The 20,241-nt window shown below is 31.2% G+C and overlaps 1 protein-coding gene across 1 annotated transcript in view; it reads left to right on the top strand.

Moving 5' to 3' along the window:
* The window catches only part of LOC126734567 (RNA-binding protein FXR1), a 46,868-nt gene that overhangs the window by 984 nt on the left and 25,643 nt on the right, over positions 1-20,241 (top strand). The window contains exons 2-9 of the mRNA XM_050438257.1: positions 3,515-3,692; positions 4,071-4,123; positions 16,646-16,799; positions 17,118-17,281; positions 17,344-17,577; positions 17,639-17,812; positions 17,873-17,984; positions 18,073-18,216. Of these exons, the coding sequence (XP_050294214.1) occupies positions 3,515-3,692; positions 4,071-4,123; positions 16,646-16,799; positions 17,118-17,281; positions 17,344-17,577; positions 17,639-17,812; positions 17,873-17,984; positions 18,073-18,216 (1,213 nt within the window). The remainder of the gene's footprint in view (positions 1-3,514; positions 3,693-4,070; positions 4,124-16,645; positions 16,800-17,117; positions 17,282-17,343; positions 17,578-17,638; positions 17,813-17,872; positions 17,985-18,072; positions 18,217-20,241) is intronic.

The raw sequence follows: 20,241 nt of genomic DNA, 5'->3' as shown, positions 1-20,241 counted from the left end.
CAGTGGCGAAGCGTACGAGTAGACAAGGTAGACACTGTCTATCCAAAATTATCCAGTTATTTCTCGTTAATTTATTACGTAATTATTTCATGTAATTGTTAAATTCAAATTAAAAAAAAAAAATAACACAGACTGTAGTCGCTCTCCTTACTATTATTATATAGTATCTAAACGGCTATAATATCTATCTATCTATAATATCTAAGGCGCGCCCCGCCTGACGCACCAATTAAAATAAAAATGCAGGGCTGACACCCAATTAATGTATACGAGCCCCAGGAAGACACATTGATATTTGTCTTCCGAAATTTGGAGCATCTAATCGAACCATATACGCATCAAACAGGTGACAGAGGTCCAGCCGCATCAGTATTTAGCCTATTACGTATGCAAAATTTACTCGCGGGAAAGACATTTGAGCTTTTGTCTATCGAAGTCGACCAGCTATTTTATTATGCTCTGGGTTATTGTTTATGGACACGCTTGATCTGGTCGGCCGCAATACATCTTCAGTTTTGTTTTTTGATGAATCTGCATTTGGCGCGGGCGCGTGCTATTGTAATTTAATAATTAGTATTTTTATTATTGGGTGTATAGAAAAGATTTTTTTAATGGATATTTTAGGGGTTATTTATGAACGACTGTTTGATATTGGCAATTGTATTTTAGTTGTGTTTTTTTTGTAAGTAGTATTTATTTTTATCTATCTATCTTTTTATGCTAGTAGTCATATTTTTTTTCTTTTTTATATCACTACATATTTTTCTTTTTGAGTTAATATTTTTAATGTGCTTTCATTCTCTATTTCATTAAAGTGAAAAATATTGAATACACATTTTTTTCTAATTAACAATTTTTATTGTTTGTCTACCCGAAAGAAAAGTTCACGCTTCGCCACTGCTACTCCATGAACTAAAAAAAGATCTGAGTACGGACATTTAAAGTATAATTATGGAACCATTGATAAATACAAAATCAAAGTCGTTAAAATTACAGATTTAATTTAATACTGTTACAAATGATTTTCCAAGTTATAGCTGCATAACTAAAAAGATTTTTTTTTCTTGTAGTTTATAGATTAGTCGTAACATCTCGACAAAAATATACGTTTATCATTTTGTAGTTTATGAACAATGTTGATAAAAATATTTCTATCAACACTTTTCAAGGAGAGTATTTTTATTTAACTTTAGCCTATATAAAATCAAAGGCAAATCAAAAAGATGAAATTATTTGCATGTTACATTTTAATTTATTTTATTTAATAATGTAGATTTCAGTAAAATCTGAAAGTATTGGAAACAGTCATTAAAGAAATTTTTGAGATACTTCGGTGGGACATTTCAAAAATTCTTATTTTGATGACACTTGTTTTTCTTCGGATATCAAAAATATCCTTGCATCTTACAGGACATGTCTGTACTTATGTAATTATTAATTACAGTAGGGCTAAATATTCAAAGTGTATATTTCTATAATTCCTGGAATGTATTTGTAATATTAGAGCTGCTCAGTGAGCCTTTTCTACCCCTTTATGTTGTCTTTCTTTATTTTTTGATCCCCAGTGTTCGTACACCCTTGCTTGAAAGATATACATATACATTAGTCAATAATCATACGATCGTGAACCGTTTATAGAAAACATGAAAACAAAAAAGAAAAAAAATAAAGAATATGGAAAACGGGACATAATGCTTCTGAATATTTGGTTATTGCAATCACAGACCTTGGTTTATCGATCTAAAATATGTTCAGCGTTGGTTATTGCCCTTTATATAAAAACAGCAGCTTTAATTTCGTAAATGTAATACCTTAATTTTTTTTTATTCTCTACATAATTCTCCGTATTTTTTGCAATACGACTTTCCATGCCTATTTCGAGTCTATTTCCAAAAAAAAATTTTCTGATCATTTTTTAGCTACAATAATTAATAATTAATGGGAAGAAGAGGGAAGTGGCTGTGTTGCTCGAAGGATAATACAAATTAATCAAATTAGATGTATTCAGATCAGTTTATTTTTAAAAGCTTAGCAGAGCGCTTTCGGAGCCATCATCAGTGCTAATTGTTAAGCCTAGGAGTTTTCCATAGTGGGAACACACACTTAAAACTATACAGAACACTCATATATTTTAATATGGAAGTTTATTTGGATGGTCGAGTGAGAATAGTAGAAGGATAACATACAACTTCAATACATTTTTTTTCTATTTTGTTTGTGGTGCCGACTGTAAAAGCCAGGAACTTATTGCAACAAAAACTGGAACCCTTACTGGGGTCGAACAAATTTTAAGAAATTCAACCGGAGCGTTTCCAAATGTTTAAGTAACCGAACGGCAACCTGAGATCTAGAAAAAAAATTCCACCAAAAAATTTTTGAGTTACCGGTTAATTCAACCTGTAAGTTAATGGTGAATTCTGAAAAGTATACCGAAGAACGAAGAACTATAACCGATTTTAGGCGGATAACCACAATTTATTGGTAATTACCGCGGTTATACTTGATTTTTACACGCGAAACAACTACACATTGACGTCACAACTTGTTTTCGTGTAAACGTTTTGGTTTAACCAGTGTTTATTGATTATAAATAGTAAATAATAAACAAAAACACCTTCATTTTGTGTACTGCATTCTCATTTCTTACATAATATTCCTTTATAAATAATCATATTTCCTAATCTCTTGTATTTATTTCTTGTGTTTGTAGTTCCTATAATTTCTAATTTCGTTTATTTGGACATTATTTAGGATCTATATTTTGTTTTAGAAGTATTTTTTGTTACAATAATTTGATTATCCATGATGATCAACTCTTTTTGTAATACTGATATTAATAATACAAGAATAAGACTTATGTGTTTACTGGCTGTCGATTTTTTTAATGAAAATTTCGTGTTGGTTTTAAAATATTTACGGCAGTCACTTTATTCCAAAATGCAAGAAATAATTCTTACTTTGAAGGAGAAATATATCCCTTCTAATAAAGTGCCTTCAACAGAACTTCGGCTAATGGAGTACAACGTTTATAAATTCACTCTTTATTTTTATTATTTTTTTAAGGATGTTTTGGCATTTCAAATAACCATTTAACCAAAAATGAAAAACTAGTAGGCAGTTGGGTATTTACTGCTAATGTTGGTGACCACTTTGACAATAGATTGATAACGTCACTTTTTAAAAAACCAACAGCACCTAAGTGTTTTGGTAAATACCAATCGTAAATTGGTAAAAACCAAAATGTTTTGGTTATTCGCCTAAAATAAAGAACGAAATTTTCGGGGATCGATAAATTACCCGCCGGTCGAAAATTAGCAGAACTCACACAGCGCACCATCTATATTTCAATTGCGAAACTTGACATTAAGCTAGCGGAAGGTCAAATTTGACCCCGGCCGTGGCACTTATGGGTTAAGAAAATTAGAACTACTGAAAATTTCTGTAATAAATGCGGCCCGATAAAATTATTATAAAACTTCGTCACTCATTTTTCTTTGATTATATCCTTTTACAGAGAAGTAAAATCCGTCTTAGGCCGGACCTGTCTGTTCCAGTCTGTCATCTTCGTTTTTCCGCAGAGCGGCACTAGTGCAACTCGATTTCAGCTCAAGGCTGTTTCCTCATCCAAGAACGAAATCAACATGGAGGATTTAGCAGTAGAAGTTGTCGGCGAAAATGGAGCCCTGTATAAGGTCAGTATTGCTCAAAGTATTTTAATAAAGGCCGGAAAACGTTGCTCAAACGGTTTTGCATAGTTTTGCGATTCAAGTTCTCTCTCGAGTAGCGAATTGTATACTTTTTTCCGACCGGATTTTTGCAAATCCTCAGCGAACGAGCGCGGTTCTTTTGACGCCATGGCCGTTTGACAGGGCGTGATATTAGTCCATGTGTCTCTCCGAATACCATTTTAATAACTTTATTCGCTAATTCAGAGCCTTTGATTGTAATTCTTTTTCAAGTATAAAGTAAAAAGTATTTATTTCCCGGAGTTCGCACTAGGTTATGTTCTCAAAAAGTATCCAATTACAAAATTGTACTGTGCCCCTTTTATAGCTTCTTTTGGTTTTCAGGGCTTCATTCTCGATGTATTTGATGACAAAGTGTTGGTACACTTCGAAGATGAGTAAGTCAACCTTTATATTATCTATAGTTTGTCAAGAATAATAAATATTATAGCTATGTTGATATTTTAAGTGATGAGTCAACATAACTTTTATCCCTGTAATCTTTTTTGTATTTTATCAGTAATTCCTAGAATCTCTCAAAACACCCATTTAAAATATCACTTGAAATATTACATTATAGACATTTTTATATATGTACAAAGACAAGATCCAATGACATTGATTGACAACTTTTTTTTGCAGTAATATACTTTTTACTTAAGTTTAGTTAAGACTTCTGGAAGAGGATCCTTTCAATTAAATTAACTTTAGAATTTAATTGAAACTTCTTAATCAAGTCAAGCTCATTCAAATCAAAATATCCCCTATTTTTATATATGATTGGATCTTATATTGGTAATGTTAAGCAAATTTAATACAAGGAAATTTCAAAAGTTAATAAATTTAATAAATCTGATTTAGAACTGGGTGTGTTTACCTATATGATAATCTAATTTATACTCATGAAGATATGAAGTTAAACAGTGATAAGTAATAGAGCAAATGACATGGGCATTCTTCTCAACTTGCCAAAGACTCTTTACAGTCTTCTTTTTATTTATTGAATTAAACAGTACATACAAAAATACCATATATATAGTAATAGATAAGAAATAATTACTAAATTATGTTACGTTAAGCAAATACAGGAACATTTAAAAAGTAAATAAACATAAATCTGATTTTGAACTGAGTGTGTATATATGATAATCTAATTCATACACATAAAGAAATAAAGCTAAATAGTAATAAGTAATAGAGCAAATGACATGCACATTCTTCTCGACCTGCCAAAGGCTCTTTACAGCCTTTTTTTATTTATTGAATTATTCAGTTTGTACAAATATTCAATAGTAATAAGGCAATAAGAAATAATTACTAAATTATAGGTACTAATCAAAAATAAAAATCTCTCAATTTTATATTTATTCTTAATAAATCACAAAAAAAATAAATCTGATACAACTTCAATATATTATGTAAAATTTATTATCACAAAGTAGTAAGGCCAGTTACTACTGTGTATGTCCCTATTCAGCAAAGTCACTGGTTCAAAAGAAAGTATGAAAATCTGCTATATTATGTAAGGCAAAAATAATCTTGTGCACAAGCATCCTAAAAATTACAAATTTACAGAAAAAACAAATCCATAACTCCAAACTGTAAAATTTTTCAAAAACATCAAATATTAAGAAACAGACTTAAAAATGAGTAAAACTGCTGACAAAAATAGAAGTTAGAGGAAGTACATTAAACAATAATAGAATAAAACAAAGGGTATTATAAAATATGAAAATGTTAAATGTTAGAGCACAGGTCAAAAGGTATTATTGAAAAATTCATCAAGGCTGCAATATGCCTTAGTTAATAAAAGTGATATTAACTTGACTTTGAACTTTTTAACATCTATGTTGATTAATGAATAAGAATAGCTGTTTTCAAGATAAAAAGGAGAATTAGTTAAGATTTTTTGATATATGAAGTGGAGGTTACAAGAATCTCTTAATCCAGCAGAATGTAGGTATCCAACTGCTTTTTTTTAATCATAAATATAATGTTCACCAACCCATTGTTGTTTAAACCCCAAAAAGGCATGCCATAATGAAATGAGAGAAAAATACACTGAACATGCAATCACTCCTCCCAACTCATATCTTACTGCAAAACATCAAGAGGATAATTTTGTTGTCAGATTTAGGATATGATCTTCAAGTCGAAGGTGACTATCAATGGTAATAACAAGGAACTAGCAGTTTCTTTGTTTTGCAAGGGTGACTCTTCACTAAACATCATGCCCTGGAAGTCACACTTAAACCCCATAATAAAAGTCTCATCCACGTTAAACACAAGTCTGTTCGAAGCATTCCCTGATAAAATCTGAAGACAAATGGATTATTAAATCTGTTGTTTAAATGTTTTTCCGATAAAAACACAATTTATCATGTGACATCAATTGACCTAAGTTTTAACTTTTTTGACAAATTCATTAAAATCTTTTTTATTTTGGTGAAATGTATGCTTCTATCAGTGGCGGCTCGTGCTTTACAAATCTGGGGGTTGCAACTGTAGGGGGCCGTCGGTGATCGCGAATGAAAGACTAAAAAGATTATCGCTAGCGCTTTGGCGGAGGCTTTTTTCGGTGTCATACCCACTTTTAAACGGCCAAAATAAGCAAAAAAACTGGAACTTTTAATATAGTGCAATAATTAAATAAAAAAAACACAAACGAAAGAAAAAAAACTTTAATGACATAATACCCTAAAAATAGATAAAAAGCGTATGTCGTAATTATAAATTATTTAAAAAGAAAATCCATCCGACGTTCTTTAGACTCGGCAAATTTATCAATTACTCTTTGATTGAAATCAGGAATGCTTTCGATAAGATCCCTTTCTTTGGAAAGCATTGCCAAAGCAGAAAGTCTTTCTTGGCTCATGGTGTTTCGTAGAAATGTTTTTATCCTTTTGAGAGTAGAAAAACACCGTTCTGCTTCAGCTGAAGCCATTGGAATGGTAATTAAAATTTTTAAAAGCTTAATAGTTTCACTAAATGTTTCACTAAGCTCACCATTCTGAGAAATATAGTCAAACAGCACAAGTAGTCCCGAGATTGATCTAAATTCCTGTGTTTCATAAATAACTTTTAGTTCTGTTCGGAGCTTTTGTTCTATAAAAAATGGGTAACACTTTATTGTTTCTTTAAATTTTATTTCAGGAAAATTAATACTATATTGGTTATACTGCTCCGAAAAAAAAAGACTAGCGGCGACTAAGTGTCCGGTAAAACTGAATCGCTCCTTTCCTTGACAAATAATAATGTCACATACTTCTTTTGCTTCTCGACAAAATTCTGTAGAGTCATCCAGCCTCCGTCGTTTGGACGTGGATGGCTCCGATAGAGATGGCTCAATAGCGTCCGTGATATTATTTCTAATTTCCATTAATTTATTTTCAAAAGATAATATGTAGGTATTTGCAAGAGCAGCGTCAATTTGCCTCGATTGAAATTTACTAAATAAAATATCCACATGAGGCATTATCTTATAAAATAGATTGAGCCAAAAAACAAAATTTCTACTTTGAAGAATTTTCACATACCCTGATGCCTGGTTTGTGGTGCTAATATTTCTGCTTTCATTTAAAATTTGTTTCATTGTCTCTAAAATGCCATCTTTGTATTCAAATACAGTACAAACGACTCTAGAATTAAAATTCCACCTGGTCGGGGCTGAGCGTGGTAAGCGTTTTTTCACAATCTGGTCCAGTACTAACGATCTCTGAGGACTATTGGAAAAAAATGAACAAATTCCTTGTAAATTGGCAAAGAAAATTCGAACGTTTTTGTTTGCAGAAGCAGCATTTAACATTATTAAATTAAGTTGATGTGCATAGCAATGCACGCACGCAGCATGTTCATAAGATTTTTTAATTATTGCTTGCACCCCGTTAGACGACCCGCTCATAACTGATGCACCATCGTATGTTTGTGCAATGAGTTTGGTTTTGTTATCTTTAACATGTTTGTCAAGCTCTGCCAGAATAACCGAAGATAAAGTTTTGGCGTCATGATCACAAGGCACCAAAAAATCCCAAAAACGTTCAACTGGCTTACCGTTTACGATGTACCGAAAGACAATTGCCATTTGAAATATATTTGATACGTCACTAGTTTCATCGGCTATTATGGACAAAAAATCTGCTTGTTTTATTTCCTTACAAATCTCTTCTTGACATACATTAAACATTGTTTGCAAAATCTCATTTTGGATTTTCTTCGATGTACCTTTAAATACTGATGCTTTTTGTAAATGTTGTTTTAGAGCACCGTCTAATTCAGCACTAAAATCAATCAAGCCTCGGAAAACCCCAGGATTAGAAGATGACATAGACTCATCATGTCCTCTTAACGCGAGTTCGAAAGCTCCACAAAAACGTACACAATTAATAATAATGTTTAAAATATATCGATTTTGTTTTACCTGTTCGTTATGCAGGTCAATATTTCTACGATATGCACCACTTAATTGGGCTGCTACATTGACACTTCCAAAAAGTGAATATTGTACGACATTCTTCATATGTGTTGCCGATAATGAATGTTTTTTAATGCGGTCTCCTGAGTGATTAAGATCAGTAAAACCTACTTTTGTCCAAGAAACTTCGCCTCCAAACAATAAACAAGGAAAACAAAACAAAGCATTTTTTATTGGACACCCACAAAGCCACGTATGTTTATTGTACAAGTCAGGATTAAACGTTCTCATAAAAGTCCTTTTTTTGCTAGACACAGATTGTTCTATTTTTAAAGGCGGAGTAGGCCTGCCAAGTCTTTTTATCTCAGCCTTATCATTTAATGATCGGCTACAGAACGGCTCTGCAATTAAACTTTGCACCGAATTCATTTTTACCACTAAAGCTTTAAATTAAAATTTATTTATATAAATTATGTTTACAAAACAGTAAATTAATTCAACACATAAAAACACAACAACGTACCGCGCCATAAACTGAATCAATGATCGGATTTTATTAAATTTGTCGGTAAAATAAACAAGGTTTGCACTATTCTTGCAACCACACGCACCTTATGAGAAACATTATAGCCGCCTCCTCCGACGTAGGCAACTTACAATACGCCGTAATACAATGTATGTATAATCGTGTGGTTTGCAGTTTGTGTGCACACCGCCGACCGTCCGTCAGCAATCTCGATGCGACGCGATGTAATATAGGAAATGATTCTTTTTTTAAGGGTGTTTTGGTAAAGTTTTAAATTAATACTTGATTGCAATTTACAAAAGATGCTATAATATAAATAAAAATATGTTTCGTTTTTTTTAGTCTTTTTTTTTGGGGGTTGCGCAAACCTAATGAGCAGCCGCCACTGGCTTCTATGGTCTCAGTTAATGGATTATTTAATACCTTTTTACAATTTATTTTTAGTTCTTGTGTTATATGTTATGTTCATATATAGGTATGCTGGGTTGGAATTAATTCTACATTAAATTTCAATGTTTTAATATTTTATATACTTGTTTGTATTGATTAAGCTGTAAGAGATATTTTATTGGTTTTGTAGGTTTTGATTTTTTCTATGTTCATTGACCACAAGTACCCCCCAGTATTGTAAGATTTGAGACTCTATATGCATTATAATTATTTATTTTACTATGGCTTTAATAACAATATCTTGTGTAGAGTTAATGAAATTAAAGATCTCAGTGTGTATATTGATGGTGGTCTTAGATTTGATTACCATATAAATTTTAGTCGGAGTAAACCTGTGAAGCTATTGGGTTTTATTAGTTGAACTTTAAAGGATTTAAATGACAATCAATGTTTTTGAGCCCTTTATTGCTTCTATGTGTGATCTATATTAGAATATGCTAGTCCAGTTTGGTCACCACAATATAAGATATACATTGAATTATTGGGCAAAATTCAAAGAAAATTCCTTAGACATGTTGCTTTGAAAGATTGTCATGTACCTAGTACTTAATCTGTCCACTTTATATAAAATTGTTAACAATGTATTTAATTGTTCTGAATTGTTAGATATTATCATTCTTAATGTGCCTCAAAGATATACTTGTGATCCAAAATTGTTCTCGGTTAAATACCACACAACTAATTATGGTATGAATAGTCCAGTAACTAGACTGTGTAGACTAGCCAATAACCACTGTAAAAATACTGACTTTTTATATGCCTTTCAGAATATTTCATAACTCACTTTGTCAAATGCTTTCACTATAATACTATAATTTAAATATTGTATTTTCTGTTTATACTCTTTTTCTTTTTTTTTTAAATGTATAAAAATTATGTAACCGAAAGTGGGAAACCGTCGGTAAAACTATTGTTATTAGGTCAAAGTCAAAATATACTTTATTTACTAAGTTTACAAACTTGTGCTAAAGAGCAGCTTCCTAATCCTAGACTTTACAATACTTGTAGTTATATGGTTAAACTTAAAACAGGATACAGAATCCATTTTGATTGTACATAGGAGCAAATTTCATATCATCAAAGAAAAAACTAAAAAAAGAAGAAAAGAAAAGGCAAGAACTAACATAAAACAAGATTTTAAAAAAAACTAATCAACAGATACATTATTACACATATTTACACAATTAATTTTAAATATTAAAATCATTAAAATACTCTTCAATGCTGAAGTAAGCTTTTAGTAAGATTAATTTCTTTAGTTGCCCCCTAAAGGAACATGATTAAATATTTTACGACTGATAAATATAAGAGAGTTTCTCGTAAGTGAGGAGGTGGGGATTGGAAGAGATAAGTTGTTTACTTGATGAGTATTATGGTGCAGGATGGTCGACTAACGGACTTATAATCATAATCATAATCATAATTTTTATTGATGCCAGTAATATAAATTTTACACAAGTCAAAAAATACATAGGTAAAGTCAAAACAGACTACTTAACAGTACTAACACTAAGAACATTAAATTAAAATTCGACTATAACTAAAACAATAAATGATGTTATAAAAACACAGTAAAATCACCTTAAAATATGTGGTTTAAAAACTCCTCTAATGAATAAAAAGCATTCACTAATAAAACTTTTTTGATTTTTGTTTTAAAACTGTTTAGAGGTAAGTATTTTATTTCAGAGGGAAGAGCATTAAATAATTTTATTCCCCAAAAGCCCGGTCCATCCCGACACCTTCCCAGACGGCAGTAAGGAGGTACAAAGTCAGTTCTATGGCGAGTATTATAGCCATGTATATCTTGGTGAGTAGTAAAAGACTGAGTATTACGTTTAACGTACAGAAGGTTTTCCAAAATGTACACTGAGGGCAGGGTGAGAATGCCAAGTTGTTTAAAGGCTGCCTTGCAGTCCTCCCTATATGCAAGACCAGCTAGTACCCTTATCACCCTTCTCTGTATACCGAACACACGTTTGGTATCAGATGCATGTCCCCAGGCTAGAATACTATATGACAAGTGTGAATGGAAAACACCAAAGTATGCAGTTCTCAGAACTGCTGCTGAGACCCTATCACTGAGCCCTCTTATTAGATAGGCAGCTTTGTTTAGCTTTAAAGTCAGTTGGTTGATGTGATGACCCCAATGTAAACGTTGGTCTAGTGTGACTCCTAGGAATTTAGCTGTGTCAGCAGACTCCACCTGCCCAAGTTCCCTCATAGAGAAAATGATTTTAAGTGTCTTATCTGAGTTCATGAGAAGCCGATTGCTGCAGAACCAGCTTTCAACTCCTTCCCGCGCCACCAGGGATCCCTCCAGGGAAGCACTTAGAGCGTCAGCCCGAAAGGATACTGTGGTGTCATCGGCAAAGAGGGTAAATTTTGCATATTCACTAATTAATGGAAGATCATTGATATATATTAAAAAAAGAATGGGTCCCAGAATTGACCCCTGAGGCACACCCATTGTAATATCGCCTATTGCCGACGCCACCCCAGCAAAACTCACAGACTGATACCTGCCCTCAAGGTAAGATTTCATAAGTTGAATGCTTGATGGATTAAAATTATAGGCTTTGAGCTTTCCAAGAAGGATCCCATGGTCGACGCAATCAAAAGCTTTACTCAGGTCGCAGCAAAGAACTGTGTCATATTGAAAATTTTGAAAACCTTCAAGAATATCTGAAACCAAATCCAAGACGCCCAGAACTGTACTTTTGTCTTTACGAAAACCAAATTGACATTTGTTAAATAAGTTGTTTCTTTCAAAGAAGTCCACAATCTGTTCAGCTAGACACCTCTCTAAAATCTTGGACACAATTGGTAAAAGAGATATAGGCCTGTAATTATCTGGTTTATTGCATATGTATGAGTGTAGCAGTTTTCAATATAAAGAGGACGAAAACTGTTAAAATTCTTTCAGCTACAAAAAGAGGTTTACAAGAGACTCTCAGACCAACACCACACAGATACCTTAATGCTTTTTTCTGAATAGTAAAAATGTTGTTAAGGAGTCCTTTGGAGCACAAATCAAAATGGCAACCCATACCAGATATGAGAGTCTAGTAAGGCAAAATAAACTAAAGGAACAAACAAATGCGTGTCTATGCAGTGGTAGAGAGCTTAAGTCATTAATTTATAATAAAAATAAAATAGGACCTAACACTGACCCTTGAGGTACACCACATTTAAGGTGTGCTATCCCCAAAGAAAATCCAGATGCAACCACCCTCTGGGTGTAACCAGTCAGGTATGACTTCAACCACCTCAAAGCCACTCCCCTAATTTAATTTTTCATGAACTATATCCAACTATAACCAAGGTATTTCATAGAATTAGTTCTACTGATTAAGTTTTGATTTATTTCTGAAGACAAGTTTGTGTTCACACAATCCTGTTGGAAAGGGATAACATATTTAATTCAGCCTTAGATTGGTTTTGCCTTATGTAATTAATCTCTTTAATAGATAAGAGTGATATGTTATCATTTAGAAGGATAAGAAATTTCCTTAGATCTTCTTCCCAACAATTCACAATCTTCCATATAATCTCAAGGTTCTCAGAGGAGGAAAGTCCTTTTAATAATTCCGTCTTGGCTATATATTGTTTATTTCTTATGGTATTTTAATTCTACCTTCAATCATAAGTTTAGAATCTTTGTGCTGCTTATCTCTTACATACTTACAGCACTAGGTATTCAAATTTGGGTAATATTCCTTTACCTCTCCCGATATCTCAGTTAACAAAGAATCCATTTTGGGGTATGGGAAAGAAAATCTTCAACCACCTGCCCTAAACATGAAAAGTCTTGATTCTTGCTGTAAATTTAGGCAGGGAGTGAAAAAAGTTTTATTATTCGGTGCATTTTTTACTGACAGAATACTTTCAGTTTGATTTCACTTGATTTCTGGCTGATAATTACTAAAACTGTGTAGCTATTGTTGCTTAATAGTATTTTTGTTCTTTTTAGTTTATCAGTGTATCAGCTTTATGTATAACAGTATTCTAGGGGCAAAATAGGTTTTTTATTTGTGTATATGAATGAGAAGTATTTTATATTCTTAGGTATATTATACAATATACCATTTTATTGCAGCTTTGTTGACTAGATGTAAAAATCTTAGATAATAAAGCTTTTTTTGACTTGACTATGGAAACACAAAATACTGTGGATTTACATAGACCAAAATTTAAACTTGATCAGAATTGGATGCACCACAGTTTATTGAGCTTGTAATGCACTTAATATTCAACACAAAGTATATAACACTAGATCCAATTCATAAAGGATAATATATTTTATTTTTTTAGCAATAATTTTGTTATGTTATTATTTTTAAGGATTTAATCTTAGATAATAAAGCTTTTTTTGACTTGACTATGGAAACACAAAATACTGTGGATTTACATAGACCAAAATTTAAACTTGATCAGAATTGGATGCACCACAGTTTATTGAGCTTGTAATGCACTTAATATTCAACACAAAGTATATAACACTAGATCCAATTCATAAAGGATAATATATTTTATTTTTTTAGCAATAATTTTGTTATGTTCTTATTTTTAAGGATTTAATAGTGTTTTTTTAGTATAATGATATTTTTTGGCTCTTTATGTTTGCAATCATATCAGGTAATGCTAATTAGCAGAGCCTTAAATTTTATGTATTTTGTTTTCACCAAGAAATAATGGGTAATGCAATTCTTGAAGCTTTTACAATTTTTTACGAATAAAGATACATTTGAATTTTAACTAAGGAATTTTAATTATGGTTATTTTTGAAAAATATTTATATTTCAATTTTTATTATTAGGCCTGATGATTCCTATTATCTGGTAAAGCATCTAACCTTAAAAAATAAATAATATTGGTATATACATATAAGATTGATTTGCTGTGTTTTTTGTCTTAGGTCTGCAAGTAGTTCAACTTAAAAAATGCTTTATTGTATAAAGGGCGGGATCACCTTCATACAAATATGTTGAATATGTACAATTAAAAATGAACCATTAAAACTAGGTACTAAGTTTATCATTAAAAAAATTGTTAAATTAAAAGTTTAAGTAACTAATTAAAACTACTAATTACATTTCTGATAAAATTACTTTTTACAGAGAACTTTATAAACACATCTTTATAAACACATAACTGACGAGATTTGACGCATAATAGTAGTCAGTGTTCCAAATAATTGATTATCTTCAAGCAATTTGGGTGTGCTGTAGCTCTAAGGGGTTCTGTGTAATATGTTTTAACACATGTTTAGAGAAAAAAAGTCTTATTTTAACTCCAACAATACGCTGTCAAAGTATTTGTGCCGAATTATGTAACACTCTGTATATTGTTTATTATACTTGTGTATGCAACTTGGAACACTTTTTGCTCATGTGAACATCAAATTCATTATTATTAGATAAATTAAGATATAAAAATTATGCATTAAAAAAAGTTTTTTGGTGCTACTAATTTCACAGTTTTTCCAAAACATTTTATATACTTTCTTTTAAGTTTAAGTTTAGCATTCTGGGCAACACCCTAGGTTACATGCAACATGGAGACTGCATTAGCCATTAGAATTTCCAATTTTTAAAGCAGTTTAAAAACAGATCTTTTTTGAACTTCACATTACATTTTCATTTATAAATAAAATATTGAATATAGTTCTGTTTTTAATGTTTACAAACTTTTTAGATAAAGCCTAGTACAGGTTGTCATCAAGTGAATCCCCATCTGGTAATCCATTTGGTGAATCCCTTTTTGTTTAATGAAGGATACATGGTTTTTATTTCATTCTATTTAGTAAATCTATTGATTTTGCCTGTACTCAAAAAGTACCATAAACTAAAAAACTAGATAAAACTGAAAATAAATATCTATAATACTATATCAAATATGTATAGTGCTTTCATTTCAAAACAAACCTCCCCTTAAAAACTTCTTAAAAAGAAAAACGCCAATCTAGATATTACAGCGAATAGTGAGCTAAAATGTCTGCTAATAATCAATATTTTAGCGACGTCATACTTTGGTATGTCAAATGGCTATCCTATAGTGTAATAACTATAATACATCATTTTAAAGGGCATAAAATCTATCACCCAACAGTGTATAAAAATGTAGGTTTATAGACTTATAAATAGTAAGGGTGTAAAAAGGTGTTTAAGAAATAAGCAATTTAATCAGTTCACAGAATTTATTTGATTAAATGCTCAAAATGTTCTCCGTTATACGCGAGACAATAATAAAGTCTGTTTTGATATTCCTCACGAACATTGGCCAAGTGCTTGTCCGCTAATAGATCTATATTCGCGAGTAATTTGAAAAATCATTTAAATCATAAATATTTTCAGGTGGGGTTTTATTAACTTTGCTTTTTAAATACCCTCAAAGGAAAAAATCTAGTGGTGTTAAGTCTGGCGACCGTGCGGGCCATCCAGTTACACCACACCTGCCAATCGACATCCCTGGAAACTCTTCATTAAGCCACTCTCAAACTGTTAGAGTATAGTGGGGAGGAGTGAATCTTGTGGGAAATACAAATTATTTTCATTTAGTATCCCAATACCAAACTGAACTGTTTATTATTAAATCTCTTCAACTTGTATTAATTTTTTTGGCAATGTAAAATGGAAAATAGTTGGCGTTTGCTTACTATTCTCTTACACATCACCAAATTTGTTTTTTTTTTTTGGTTTGGTTAGATATGAGATTGTATGCCCTTTAAAATGATATTAAAAGACTACCCTATCAAATGACTACCCTAAGTGTGATAATTTTATATTGAAATTATCACACTTAGGGTAGCCATTTGAAATACAAAAGTTTTGAGGTCAATAAAATATCCATTTTTCCCAGATATTTTTTGAAATTATTTGCAGGTATATCAACCGATTTAATTTTATTTGGCACTGTTGAATAGACATTTTATATAGACTGCTTACAATGATGGGGGTTCCCATTTGACATATCAAAGTGAGGTTAGTTGGAGGTGATTGACAGAACTTTGTCACATACAAAATTATATGTCCCCCTGTATATCTAAATTGACGTGTTTTGGTATACAGGAATTACTGTTAAGGCCTTGATGCCAGTTATTTTGTAATCATTTAAAGGTCTGAAATAAACTGTTAACAAAATATAGATAATAATTAAAGTTTGTTATAAAAATTTATATGATGGGCAGATGAAACCTTTTGATTGGAGGCTAAAGTAATAATATATTATAATTATATATATTATATATTATAATTGAATAATGATAATTGATTTTTTATAAAGGTCTCTATATTTAATTTTATTGTGTAAACAATGAAATGAGTGATAAAAGTAGGAAAAATTTCATCGACCATTGGACCATTTAATTTTCACAACTGGTCCAACAACTTCTCATGAGAAAAATGGAATATATTTAACATTAATTCCTCAAAAAATAAGTGAAATTTTAATTTGTCTCATTTATAATATTGTATCCTATTTAAATAATGTGAAAAGGCTTAAACAATAATGCGCTAATAAATAATGTTGTAGGTGGCAACCTGATTCAAAGTTCCCTTATGAACAAGTTAGGCTTCCCCCCGCTCCAAGTGATGCCAAGGTTGAATTCACTGAGAATTTGGAGGTTGAGGTCTTCTCTAGGTCAAACAATCAAGAAGGAAATGGCTGGTGGAAGGCAAGAATTAAGGTATAAAATTCATAATTACAACAGTTAAAATTATCAAGTGAATCTGATTATTCTTATAGTATTTTATTAACAAATTATTGTATTGCAAACCAAGTATTAATGAAAAATAAATAAGGCTTAGGGCTATAATATTGTAGTATAATCGTGAGATCATATCAAAAAAAAATTTTTTTAATAAAATTTCTATTCATTAATTTCATTAACCTTATTTATAAATATGTAAATAATGTGATAATTTGCCCTGCAATAAAATAGGATGTTTTCCAAAAGTATTACATTCAATATTTAATTGTGTATTACTTTCTTTCTTTAATTTAGATGATGAAGGGAGATTTCTATGTGTTGGAATACCTTGGTTGGGAAACCACCTACACGGAAATCGTTAGCGTTGATCGACTTAGGCTCAAAAATAATAATCCACCTATTGATAAGTCAATGTTCTTTAAATTCGAAATTGAGGTTCCAGATGATGTAAAAGACTAGTAAGTCGTGCACATTCCACAGGTGCAAAAGTGGTTTTTTTAAAAATTAACAAACTTTATAGTTGCAAAAAAGACACCCACAAGGAGTTTGCAAAAGCAATAGGCGCTGGCCGCATCTTTTACAACAGTGAAAAGGGAGTACTGACGGTGATTTCTAGCTCCGAATCTAGTCGTAAGAGGGCCGCACTTGTGCAAGACATGCACTTTAGGAGCTTGTCTCAAAAAGTGCTGTTGATGAAAAGAACTGAAGAGGCTGCCAGGCAATTGGAGAGCACTAAGTTAGCGACCATTGGAGGGTAAGCAGTTATTTCTATTGAATCTTTCGCAGTTTTTTCAACCCTAAAAATGGTGTTTTAGCTATTCCGATGAGTTTCATGTTAAAGAAGATCTTATGGGACTAGCAATTGGGGCTCATGGTGTTAATATCCAGCAGGCAAGAAAGGTTGAAGGCATTACAAACATTGAATTGGAAGAAAATTCTTGTACATTTAAGATTTATGGTGAAACAGATGAGGCAGTTAAGAAGGCTAGGTATGTCTTAGTTGTTTTTTTTTTGTGTATTTATTTTAACGTTTGTCCTATTGAATGAAGGTCCATGTTGGAATATAGTGAAGAATCATTGCAAGTGCCTAGGGCTTTAGTAGGAAAGGTTATTGGGAAAAATGGTAGAATTATTCAAGAAATTGTTGATAAAAGTGGTGTGGTAAGTTTCTTTCGTTAAATACTTTATATTAGCAATTGTTTTAAATTTAATTAAAATTTTAGTTATTATCATATTGCTGTTTTTTCAGGTTCGTGTGAAAATTGAAGGAGATAATGAGCCGCAGCCTACAATCCCTAGAGAGGAAGGGCAGATACCCTTTGTCTTTGTGGGGACTGTTGAAAGCATATCTAATGCAAAGGTTCTGCTTCAATATCACTTAGCACATCTTAAGGTAAGAAATCTAAATGTCTAGGGTCTTTGTAACGCGAGAATCAGTCAGGCGGCGCCCGGTGTTTACTTGATGTTGTCGTTTATTTGGTTTATGAATAAATAATTCTTTGTATAAAATTTTTCTGGTATTGAGAATGTCAGCATGAACGGCTCATTTTTAATTTAAATTATGTAGTGAGCCTAGAATTTTTAATAAGGAAGGTACTGTTGAAGAAGGAACTCTTTTCTCCACAAAATAAAATGAAAATCTTGTTTCAAATGTGATGCATTTCAATGCATGCATATAAATTTATGTATTTGTATTCCGTAATTTCTGATTAAGAAATCTGAAATGCCTGGAACAGAAGAAATCGTATGGCACATACCATATTCCTTGAAATGTATAAATGTTGAATTAAAATATAAAATAAACATATATAATAATATGTATATTTATTGCAGGTGTTTATATGTTTATGAATATTTTAGAGACTTGTTCAACTAAATTTAAAAGTAAAAGACCTTGATTTTCATAATTATACAGTGCTTTTCCAGTTTTTGTCATAGCCCGCTTTACCTGCGTCAAAACAATATTGTTACTAATTCCAATAAAATAAATGATGTGGGCATATATTCAATAAATTTAAAAATTCAAGTTCAAAAAGTGTCGTATAGATGATAATATCATTTCATTAGCTCTATAATTAAAACTATTGACATACCTACCCTGTGGAAAACAGCAATTGGAATCACTCTTTCTACAATTAATAACCCCTTGAATTTCTCTGATTTAAGAATTACACGTATACTATCCTTTCCAACATATTATCCAAAGTATTGGAAAAAGTTCCTTATAATGAAAATTATGCATATTTTACAGACAATAGGTTACAGCTTCGCCTTTAGCAACTGTCCTGAATGATATAATGAAAGGTATTCATAAAATACTTGCCAGTATTTTAGTTTCACTTGACTTTTATTCATTATTATTTGATTTTATACAAAGATTTAGAGAATAGTTTTTTACATGAGATTAAATAACACTTAAAAATACATTTAACTTATATTTTAATAAATCTGATGAAGGATCTGATTTTAGAAAATATAATTAAAATAATTGTAATTTTTGTATAATTTATTTATCATCAAAACATACCTTTATTTTACAAGACATAGGGACCTATTAACTCTGTTAAAAAAAATAAAATGATCAAACCTATGAGAGTAAAAGATATATAACTGTATATAATGATCAACAGTTATAAAAATACAAACTTAACCCATTGAAAATTAAACATAAATTTGTTGACATTAATTTCATATAACTTAATGTTTCACATTAATGCTATGGCATTGCTTTGGTCGTGACTACTTGAAGGTTAAGGAGTACTTAAAAGTCCAAAGAGTAATGGCAAATACCATTAAAACATTAGCTTAGCATTGCAGTACAGTTGGTTGTATCAAGTAGTAGTACTTCTTCTCAGTTTGGATAAAAAGCTTTTGATGCTCTCTAATACACGCATATGAAGGATACTGAAAGGAAATTGTAAATCTTATTGTTATGGCTATTATTATACTATTCATTGCTAACTGATATAACTGTAATCTGAAGTATCTAATGGTACAGGAATAGATTAAGTACTAATTGCACAGAAAGTAATAGATTTTTTTTTGAATTCGCGAGGATGCCGTTGACCATATCTCTGTGTGGTATTGACTTAAAAATTTAAAAAACAACAGAAATGAAACATCTCGGACTAGTTATTGACTCAAATCTTAATTGGTTGGCGCATATAGAATGTGTCGGCGGAAAGCATATTTATAAGTTCTACCAACTAAGGCAGTTTATGGACTGTCATTTACTAAGGTTAGTTTATTCATCTCTTGTAGAAATTATATTAAATTATTGCATTGCTTTATGGGGAGCAACAAATAAACAATTATAAAACCTTTAGTAATTACCCAGATATATATAATATAAGTTATTTTAAGAAAACCAAAACTGTACTCATCTACTGCTCTTTTCTGTGAAGCTAATGTATTAAAG

This window comes from Anthonomus grandis, chromosome 3 (genome assembly GCF_022605725.1).
Source record: "Anthonomus grandis grandis chromosome 3, icAntGran1.3, whole genome shotgun sequence".
Lineage (NCBI taxonomy): Eukaryota > Metazoa > Arthropoda > Insecta > Coleoptera > Curculionidae > Anthonomus > Anthonomus grandis.
The sequence above is the reverse complement of the archived record's forward strand: the minus strand, read 5'-3'. Positions and strand labels throughout refer to the sequence as shown.